The sequence below is a fragment of the Theobroma umbraticum genome, unplaced genomic scaffold, assembly GCF_002168275.2.
Source record: "Theobroma umbraticum cultivar Fairchild unplaced genomic scaffold, ASM216827v3 scaffold_115.0, whole genome shotgun sequence".
Lineage (NCBI taxonomy): Eukaryota > Viridiplantae > Streptophyta > Magnoliopsida > Malvales > Malvaceae > Theobroma > Theobroma umbraticum.
This window is the reverse complement of record NW_018397284.1, coordinates 420496-431598: the sequence shown is the minus strand read 5'-3', so window position 1 is coordinate 431598 and position 11103 is coordinate 420496. Positions and strand designations below refer to the sequence as shown.

Here is an 11103-nt window from a genome sequence, read left to right as displayed (position 1 = left end):
AATTATATATTGCACCAAAATCACTGATGATTAGTGCAATGAAAATTAAATAAATTTCATGTCTAAAATTAAATTTCCTTTATAGAAAACAATATCCTAATAAGTTTGAAACCGAATTTTCTAACCATTATATTTAAGAAATATTAACCATTAATCTTAGTAAAATTTTTATTTATATTCATTAAATTACAACTTAACTCCGTAAGGTATATATGAAATAATTATCATTGATTAGTAAGAAAAATTAAAAGCATGCAGTGAACTTTTTATCGTCTCTCTATAGTTCACTATTTCTATGCTTTTAGTGAAATGTTGATTGCCTATCACCTTAGTGTGTTTTAATTTTAAAATTTATTATTACCTTTTAAAACGTAATTAATTATTAATTAATAGACATAATGTATCAATTACGTAATTCTTATTCATTATATGACTTTTTAAATAGTATGTTTATTTATTTTGTTAAATTATTTTAAAAATGTACACCAAAATCAATTTATTGTGTTATTTAAGATTTAATGGTTGTTTTTATATTTTATGAGAACTAAAATAAATATAAACTGTAATCATAAGAGATAAGATAAATCATATCATTTACCAAATACCTACGGTAATATAATCATTCAATTTTTGGAGAGCATGTACTATGAAGTAGTTACGTTAATAAATTTTTTATTTACCAATATATTAACTTGAAAATTGAATGTTTATATTTGTCTCTTTTTCACTCATCACAAGAAATAGAAGTTTGAGAAAGTTAAAAATTCTTCGTTTGAATTACGCTTTCATCACCAATGAAAGCATGACAACACTGCTAGAATTAGTAGACGCATTCTCATCAGTTAAGACCTTTTATTTAAAAGGGAATTACTTCAACAAGAGCATGGCATTCTCATCAGGTAATTCATTATTTTATTCCGAAAAGACATCTCATACGTCCTACATATATCATTAATTACTTCTTCTTTTACGCAGAGTTGCAGATGTCGAGCAATGTAGAGGAAATATTTCTGGATTATTCTTATCTCAATAGCAACATTTTGCAACGCATTGGAGTATTGACTTCTCTTAAAACTTTGTCTTTGTCTCACTGTCGACTGATTGGTACCTTACCTGATCGAGGTAAATTCTGACCCAATTTAATACTGCACAATTTATTATTATAGATATAACTTCTGGAACACATCTCTTCAATAATTTGTTATTAGCTTTCTTGAATTTATTAACTCCTATTATTTTTCAAAAATCAAATTATAATTAGATATCTTCCATGAATTTATAAATTTTCCAGATTGGTGTGATCTAAAGAACCTAGAAGAGTTGTCAATCAGAAGCAATACCCTCCAGGGGATACTTCCTTCATGTTTGGGTAACTTGACATCACTTCGTGTGTTGGATATTTCTGACAATCAATTCTCTGGAAATTTATCTCCTTTAGCACATCTCACATCACTTAGATTCCTCTCCTTATCAAAAAATCACTTTCAAGTGCCACTGTCATTCACATCACTTGCGAATCTTACTGACCTCAAGATCTTGTTAAGTGATGGAAACAAGTTGGTGATGGAGCCTGTCTTTCAAACATCAGTGCCAAAGTTCCAACTGAACATCATGAGTTTGTCGAACTGTGCAACAAATCAACAACTCATTAAGGAACTGCCTAAGTTCCTTTATTACCAATATGACTTGAGATATGTTGATATCTCATATAACAAGTTCGGCAGAGTGCTTCCACTTTGGTTGTTAGAGAACAATACAAAATTCGAAGATCTCATCTTGACGGGGAATTCTTTTACTGGTCCTCTCTTATTCCCACCACTTCCTCATCCTGATGTATCTTTAATTGACATATCTAATAACAAAATACAAGCTCAAATTTCGGTAGATATATGTTCAACTTTTCCACATTTAAAAGAGTTAATTTTATCTACCAATGCCTTTGAAGGTTGTATCCCTTCTTGTTTAGGTGGTATGAGCCTTTTAACTTCTTTAGACCTTTCGAGTAATCAATTGTCTGGAGAAGTACCGCAAGAGTTAAGCATGAGTAGGTCATTGAGGGTTCTTAGGCTGTCCAATAACAACCTAAGCGGCAAGATTGTTCCTACAATCCTTAACTCAAAGTTCTTGTTAGAATTATATTTGGATGGGAATAACTTTGCTGGACAGAGACTTGATATTGATAGCTCGATTATTGACTTTCCTTATTTCTTAAGAGGCATTGATTTAAGTAATAACAGTTTGTCTGGCGAGCTTCCAAGATGGATATGGAATTTTTCAAGTTTGGAGAGATTGGATTTGTCCAACAATCATTTCGAGGGATCCATTCCAATGGAATTGTGCAACTTGGATCTTCTTGAATTTTTGGACCTCTCTCAAAACAATTTATCTGGCTCTATACCATCTTGTTTCAATCCACCATTCATAAAACATGTCCACTTGAGCAAAAATAGATTGAGTGGTCCACTGACAGGTGCTTTATATAATAGCTCTTCGCTAGTGACTTTAGATCTCAGAGCAAACAATTTAACTGGCAACATTCCAGAATGGATTGGCACTATTTCAGGTTTGAATGTCCTTTTTTTGAAAGCTAATCAACTAGATGGTGGAATCCCAGTTCAATTATGCAAATTGTATTACTTGAGCATCCTAGATCTTTCTCAAAATATGCTTTCTGGTCCTATACCTTCTTGTTTAGGAAATTTAGCTCTTGGATCAACGTATAGCAAGTCTTTTATGAGCATCGATTACTTTGAACCTTTAAAAGAGGAAGTATTAAAGTACATCACAGTGAAATTGATGTTGGACTTCTTTTCTGTATCACATTTGTATCCTTATACCTACATGGAAGAATGGGTAGAGTTTACCACAAAGAGTGGGTCTTACAAATATGAGGGTGGCATTCTTGATTATATGTTTGGGATTGATTTATCTTGCAACAAGTTAACTGGCCAAATCCCATTTGAATTGGGAAACTTGAGTGAAATCCGTTCGTTAAACTTTTCACACAATAATTTGATAAGAGTTATACCCCCATCATTTTCAAATCTTAAACAGATTGAGAGTTTGGACCTTTCTTATAACAGCTTGAGTGGTAGAATCCCAGTCCAACTGGTTGAGTTGAATGCTCTAGAGGTTTTCAGCGTGGCACACAACAATTTGTCAGGTAGTACTCCCGAAAGAAAAGCTCAGTTTGGGACCTTTGATGAAAGCAGTTATGAGGGAAACCCTTTTCTTTGTGGACCTCCGTTGCATAATAATTGCTCAAAAACTAATTCACCGTCAACAGTATCAACTGCAACAGATGATGAAGGAGAAGACAATTTGCTGGACACATATGTTTTTTGCGTAAGCTTTCTGGTTTCATATGTAGTTGTGCTATTGGGAATATTTGCTGTTCTGTATATAAATCCATGTTGGAGAAAAGTGTGGTTTCTTTTCATCGAGGATTGCATCAGTTACTGTCGCTTCTCAACTGTGGGCAATTTTGTTGAGTTATACATCTTCAAAGCAAGCACTTAGCTATCATGGGAGATCTTAAAATTTTCCTTCCGCATGAGTTGGAGACCTCTTCATTGAAGTTGATTTCATGTTTTGAGTGAAGGTAATTTCTTTTATCTAACTTTTTGCTAAAATGGTTGTTGGACAAGTTGTGGATTTCCTCACTCTTTTAGCCGTGTGTTTTGATGGTTTTGTGTTTGTTTGCAATTCTATGACTTTCTCAATTGAAGTTTGGTTGATCTTTCCCAAGTTGTTATTTAAATCAGTTAAACTTTTCCAAAATGATTAACAAAGACACACATTAAAGAATAATGATGGTTTTGTAACTTAAGGGGTGGTTCATGGTGCAAACTCTTTGGTACCTTATGATGGTCCATGGTCTTTAGGATTGGATGACAACATCAAGTTTTAAATCGATTCTAAAATATATATATTTTTGACTAATCAAAATTTAGTTATTGGTCATCTAATTTGTTAATTTAGAGATAATATTTATATTTTTTACCAATCAAAATTTAATTATTGGTCATTTAAATTAAGTCATATAGACTCTTGAAGCGAAGATATCAAGAATACTTCGGAATAGTTTGTGATCAAGATCAAGTCGTGAAGACCCTTCAAGTGAAGATATCAAATTGAGTTCGTGATTAAGATTAATCTTGAAGACCCATGAAGCGAAGATCAAGTGAAGTTTGTGATCAAGACTAAGTTTGAATTTGTGACTTTTGAAAACGAAGTGAAGAAATTAATCAGAGGAATTTTTAAAAATTATTCTTATATCAATAGCAACATTTTGCAAAGCATTAGAGTATTGATTTCTCTTAAAACTTTGTCTTTGTTTGTGTGTGGACTTATTGGTACCTTACTTGATCAAGGTAAATTCTGGCTCAAATTAATATCACACAATTTTTTATTATTGATCATATATAGAGATATTTCTCTAACATAACTTCTTAAATACATCTCTTAAATAGTCCTTTATTAGCTTTCTTTAATTTAATAACTCTTATTATCTTTTAGAAATCAAAATGTAATTAGATATCTTCCATGAATTTATAAATTTTTCAGGTTGGTGTGATCTAAAGAACCTTGAAGTGTTGTATATCTATGGGAATGCACTCCAGGGGATATTTCCTTTATGTTTGGGTAACTTGACATCTCTACGTGTGCTAGATATCTCCAAAAATCAATTCACTGGAAATTTGTATCCTTTAGCAAATCTCACATCACTCCGACTCCTTTCCCTTTTAAGAAATCACTTTCAAGTGTCACTGTCATTCATATTGCTTGCAAGCCTTACAAATCTCAAGATCCTCCTAAGTGATGAAAACAAGTTAGTGATGGAACTTGTCTTTCAAACTTCAGTGCCAAAGTTCCAACTAAATATCATGAGTTTGTCGAAGTGTACAGTAGATCAAGAACTCATTAAAGAACTACCAAAGTTCCTTTATTACCAATATGACTTGAGATATGTTGATCTTTCATATAACAAGTTCAGCAGAACGCTTCCATTTTGGTTGGTAAAGAACAATACAAAGTTAGAAGAACTTGTGTTGATGAACAATTCTTTTACAGGTCCTCTCTTGTTCCCACCATTTCCTCATCCTAATGTATCTTCAATTAACATATCTAATAATAAAATACAAGCTCAATTTCGGTAGATATATGTTCAACTTTTCCGCATTTAGAAGAGTTAATTATATCTACCAATGCCTTTGAAGGTAATATCCCTTCTTCTTTAGGTGGTATGAGCCATTTAACTTCTTTAACCTTTCCAATAATCAATTGTTTGAAGAAGTACCAGAAATGTTAAGCATGAGTAGTTCATTATGGGTTCCTACGCTGTCAAATAACAACTTAGGAGGAAAGGTTGTTCCTGCAATCCTTAACTCAAAGTTCTTGTTAGAATTATTTTTGGATGGGAATAACTTTGCTGGACAGAGAATTGATATTGAAAGCTCGACTATTGACTTTCCTTATTTCTTACGTGGCATTGATTTTAATAACAGTTTGTCTTACGAACTTCTAAGATGATGGGTATGGAAATTTTCAAATTTGGCGAGATTGGATTTGTCCAACAATCATTTCAAGGGTTCTATTCTAATGGAATGGTGCAACTTGGATAATCTTGAATTTTTGGACCTCTCTCAAAACAATTTATCTAGCTCTATACCATCTTGTTTCAATCCTCCATAAATAGAACATGTCTACTTTAGCGAAAACAGATTACGCGGTCCACTAACACATGCTTTATAGAATAGCTCTTCGCTAGTGACTTTAGATCTCAAAACAAACAATTTGACCGGTAACATTCTAGAATGGATTGGCACTCTTTCGACCTTGAACGTCATTCTTTTGAAAGCTAATCAATTAGATGGTAAGATCTTGGTTCAATTTTGCAAATCATATTCCTTGAATATCATAGATCTTTCTCAAAATATGCTTTCTGGTCCTATACCTTTTTGTTTAGGAAATTCAACTCTTGGATCAATGTATAGGAAGTCTTATATGAGCTTCGGTTACTTTGGACCTTTAGAGGGGGAGGTATTAAAGTACATCACGATGGAATTAGATTTTGACTTCTTGTCTACATCACATCTATATCCTGATAGCTGCATGGAAGAATGGGTAGAGTTTACGACAAAAAATGGGTCCCTCAAATATACAGGTGACATTCTTGACTTTATGTTTGGGATTGATTTATCTTACAACAAGTTAACTGGCTAAATCAAATTGGAATTGGGAAACTTGAGTGAAGTCCGTTCGTTAAACTTTTCCTATAATAATTTGATTGGAGTTATACCCCCATCTTTTTCAAATCTTAAACAGATTGAGAGTTTGGACCTTTCTTATAATAGCTTGAGTGGTAGAATCCCTGTCCAACTAGTTGAGTTGAACACTCTAGAGGTTTTCAACGTGGCACACAACAATTTGTCAAGTAGTACTCCAGAAAGAAAAGCTCAGCTTGGGACCTTTGATGAAAGTAGTTACAAAGGAAACCCTTTTCTTTGTGGACCTCCATTGCATAATAATTGCTTAAAAATTGATTCACCATCAACAGTACCAACTGCAACTAATGATGAAGGAGAAGGCAATTTGCTAGACACGTATGTTTTTTGTGTAAGCTTTCTAGTTTCATGTGTAGTTGTGCTATTGGGAATATTTGTTATCCTTTACATAAATCCATGTTGGAGAAAAGCGTGGTTTTTTTTCATCGAGGACTGCATCACTTATTATCATTTCTCAATTGCGGGCAATTTGCTGAAGTTGCGCATCTTCGAAACAATGCTTAGCTGTTGTGGGAGATCTTAAAATTTTCCTTCCGCATGAGTGGGAGACCTTTTCATTGAGGTTGATTTCATCTTTTTGAGTGGAGGGAATTTCTTTTATCTGACTCTTTGCTAAAATCGTTGTTGGACAAGTTGTTGATTTCCTCACTCTTTTAGCCTTGTGTTTTGATGGTTTTGTGTGTTTGCAATTCTATGACTTTCTCAATTGAAGTTTGGTTGATCTTTCCCAAGTTGATTTTCACATCAGTTATTTCTCTTTTCTTATTTACGTTAATATTTTTTTTTGAAAGCAAATTTATTGGCATTAGGACCCTTATAGTAACAGCCTTGTGCTTGATCATTACCTGTACAGTCAACCAACATCAAGTTCCATGGCAAAATCCAACTTTAGAAAAGCTAGCATAATGTGAAAAAGTTCTCTACCTTTTCCTAGAAGACCCCTTTCAGAACACAAAAAGGGGAGCTTAGCATAAAAAACCCCTTATCACTCTCGTGAAGCAGAACACCTTAACAGAATCATGGATTCCTCTTTTGAGAACTCTTACATTGCCAAAGCATCAAGTCTTCCTCTCATTTTTCCTAAAGTAGGATCTCCTATGCTGTAAACCCAAAATAGAAAATCTTAAACTCAAGAGGAAACAAAGCATGACATTGATGGGAAAAGCAACCTCAAAGAATTCCCTAAATAGCCGCAGACTCCCTTAGCTTCGCCATCCCATGATGAGCAAACAACACAAGACCAAAGAGCAGTAACCAGCATTGAGGGGGGTCCTCTTCCTTGAAAAAGGCCATTGATAAAGGCCAGACTAGAAGTACACAATATTGGAAGACAACCCAAAAAGAAAAAACTGCCAAACAGGGGCTAAAAGCTCATCTCTCAAACATCAAATTTTCTCCTAACAGATTCATGAAAAAATATAAAAACAAACACATACACACCCCAAAGCCCAATAAAGTGAAAGAGCCCATCGATCAAGATCCAAAAAAAAAAACATTGACAATTCAATTATAGATTTCCCTTCCACATTCCTTTTTTTTTCTCTTCATTTTTCCTTCTACTTGTTTTCTCTCTTATTTTTTTTTCTGTTTATTCAACCTTTTTTTGCTTTTCTTCATTTTTTTGTTCTTTTCTTTCTTTTTTAATTATGTTACTAATTTTTCTATGTATAACAATATTAACCTAAAACAGAAAAAAGCAAAGCACCTTGAGCCTATCGACCAAGGCTAGAGAAAGAGTCAATATGAACAAATCATAGCCTTGCTTGCTCTGGCCACGAATCTAACTCCTCCTTGACAAACAACGCAAACATTGCAGCTCTACATAAACCTTCTGGGCTGAATTCGTCTTGATGGGTTTTGCTCTTAAAATGATAATATCCAATGAAATCCTGAATCGAGTAACATAGAAAAAAGTTATTCCCCCTGAGTTGTCTGGATATCAATGGCTAAAGGCAACAGATGACTAATCCCAACCTTAGATTACACTATGCAATACAAAAAAACATTAGTAAATAATTATTCGGAGAATAATATATTGCAGAGCTAGAAAATAGCACATGGTACTGGAAACTTATTGCTAATAAATACCACAATCATATGCACAGTGTGCACATACCAAAACAGGTATAGAAGAACATTCAGCTGAATGTGTCAGATTTTTTGACTATTGGAATTGTAAGATCAAAGAAGCAATTAATTTCTTATAGCATCAGAGGAGAATGCTGAAAATATAAGGAGCACTCTATCAAAAAATGAACATGAGAACAGTAGAATTAGATTCAACCGGACAAAACAACAAAAGGTTCAATAATGAGAAAAAAAAGAAGTGCAGCATCTTCATCCAGCCTTCATGATGACTGGTTGCTTGATACTATTAAAAAATATAACTGTTCTCTAGCAGTGTAAACTTACTGATCCACAGTCATTAGCTCATCACTTTTAAAGACTACCTGGTGCTTGGAATGCTAATTTCTTCTGCATTTGCTATTTCCTGGAGTCTTAAGATTTAAGCATAAGCAAATTTTATATACAACTGCGAAAAAGTTAAATAACTGTACATCAAGAAACTAAGAGTACAAGATTTAACAAATATAATGTGTTACCTGTCATTAAATAACACTTTTATTACTTTGTCTAACCTTTTCTTGCTCTTCTCCCCCCAACCTCCACTCTATCTCCCCATTTCCTCCTCGACGACCCCAAACCCAGGTTAGCCTATGAATTTCATTTAGGAAAATCAATGAATCACTAAAGGACTATTTTGAGGTTAAATATTCCCACCAATGTGCTTGATGTAGTTAATCTTCCAAAACTGCACATTTTACTAGGCCAGCACAGTTCCAAGTTAGTAATTGGGATTTGGGAGTAATGTAAGACATGCTTATAGAAAAGGTGATCCTTTCTACCAGCAGCATAATTACAATCTACTTGCTCTTGCAGTTGCAAGATGCTGCTGTCAGAATGCTGCCAATCTTACTCCAAAAGATTGATGATGACAGTATCGACAATGATAATAAAAGCTAATTTTATCAATACAATGCAGAGATCTATGCTAATAACTTCAAAAAGATCAAGAAATGGACTAATATTAGAAAATCTGCAACAGGTTTCACAAACTCAAAGGAAATGCATAAATTAAAGAGAGGAAGAATATTTTCACCATTAAATCCCCCTTGACTCCAGCTTCTTCAATAGCTTCCCTTACTGCAGCCTCCTCAACTGTTTCATCATTCTCCCAGCCTCCCTAAAATCAGAGGGCAAAAAAACCATAAGAACTATTTAGACTCTAGAACTCCTCTTTTCTTCAAAAAATAAAAAAAAAGCAAACACAATAACCAAGCAGCTAATTTTGACTCCATTTAGGCAAACTATTCAGACCATAATTCTCCAACAAATAACTCTTATCCTTAGACAGCATAACTAACCTAATTCAGTAAAATCACATCAGAATCAGAGCAAAGGATGTTTCTCAACAATTTCCATGAGCAATTTACCCCTCAGTGAGTAAATTCTTTTGCTAAACTTGAATACAGCATTCCAGTTCAACAAAAATTGGAATATGTCCTAAGTACCCCACCCAATAAAAGACTACTAATCTGTTGTTATCAAAGTGCATCCTAGGGTTCTACTAGATATCCAAGAGACAAGTGCAAAAGAATATCCTGCTAACCAAAATAGTAGAAGGAGCATACTCATCATCCTTCCAGCTATATCAAAAACTGTTACAAGTATTATCCCTAAAGCCTGCCTGAAAGTGATCAACTGATGAGATCAATACTTTCCAAAGTTTCATAAATTGACCCAACAGTGAATTCCTCTATTCCTTACATCAGAGCTCTCTTCGATCAGGTTTGTAGCTCTAGTAGGCAAAGAAGCTACCGAACATGACAAACTGTTAAGTGAGAATTCATCTCACAAGTACACTGCCTAATTTGTAGTTAATGTCAATCACAATATTTGAATGTTGGACACTAGATAAATTAGTTGAAAACTGCAAGAAACAAGAACTGGGAGTTAAAAGGCTAACAATGAGTATTCCAGAATGCAATTCAAAATTAATGGCCATTGCAACATAACTATATACCTGCACTTTTATGTAGCTTTTAGATGTTTCTTCTTCTCAATAGTAATCTATTTAAGGGGAAAAATAAATGCAATTGTATTTCTACAGCAGAATGGACAGCAACAGCTTAGCAATAGTAGGCAAGTAAAGCCAACAGAAAGTACATACTACAGCATATGTTGAAATCAAAAACAACTTCGTACCTTTGGGAACAAAAGACCTGGTCCACTAGTTGAGTTAATCATCAGTACCTCAACTACCTTTTCAGAATTTACATCTGTCTCATCTGAGCTTCTATATCTAAATGGAATACACCTGTCAAGAGTGAACAGTGGCTTTAGCACATGGAGATCAGTTGTAAACAGAATTTTCACAATACTTCAAAGTGACAGCAAGTGTTCCCAAAAGTCAAAGCCTATTAGATAACATTCAGAATGAAACAGTTCAATCTCAAATCAAAAGAGCTAGAAAGGAGAAAAAGGAAAGAATGATAATCTAACATGATCGAGGCATGGAATAAATAACAGTCCAGTTACAACATTACCACTAAATTTGAGAAAGAAGGCCACAAGCAGAGAGGAATCTCATAAAGTAGCATCTAGAATAGCATTTATCATCAATAATGAAGGGTGTCCTACCCCCAGTATCATCAATACTTCCAACATAAACGCAGCATAACTTTCACTGTTAACCATAGTAATATGGATTAAGCGTGATAAACAAATACCAAAGAATATGCTAGGAAATTTTCTC

General features: G+C 33.9%; 2 protein-coding genes and 1 pseudogene across 5 annotated transcripts in view; 2 read left to right on the top strand and 1 right to left on the bottom strand.

The window, feature by feature from the left end:
• The window catches only part of LOC110428461 (cuscuta receptor 1-like), a 7538-nt gene extending 3123 nt beyond the window's left edge, over positions 1-4415 (top strand). For 2 of the 4 annotated variants that reach the window (XM_089785646.1, XM_089785645.1), the window contains exons 9-11: positions 739-899; positions 976-1122; positions 1292-3993. In XM_089785646.1, the coding sequence (XP_089641772.1) occupies positions 739-899; positions 976-1122; positions 1292-3519 (2536 nt within the window). In that variant the 3' untranslated portion in view covers positions 3520-3993. Of the gene's footprint in view, positions 1-738; positions 900-975; positions 1123-1291; positions 3994-4046 lie in introns of those variants that run through there. The other 2 variants (XR_016352197.1, XM_021444294.1) reach the window with 2 other exon arrangements.
• Positions 3632-6836, top strand: LOC110428425 (cuscuta receptor 1-like; annotated as a pseudogene).
• Positions 6837-7584: 748 nt separating this feature from the next.
• NUDT16 (nudix hydrolase homolog 16) overlaps positions 7585-11103 on the bottom strand; it is a 4999-nt gene continuing 1480 nt past the window's right edge. The window contains exons 2-4 of the mRNA XM_021444296.1: positions 10554-10665; positions 9448-9531; positions 7585-8176 (exon numbers count right to left, since the gene is read on the bottom strand). Of these exons, the coding sequence (XP_021299971.1) occupies positions 8039-8176; positions 9448-9531; positions 10554-10665 (334 nt within the window). The 3' untranslated portion in view covers positions 7585-8038. The remainder of the gene's footprint in view (positions 8177-9447; positions 9532-10553; positions 10666-11103) is intronic.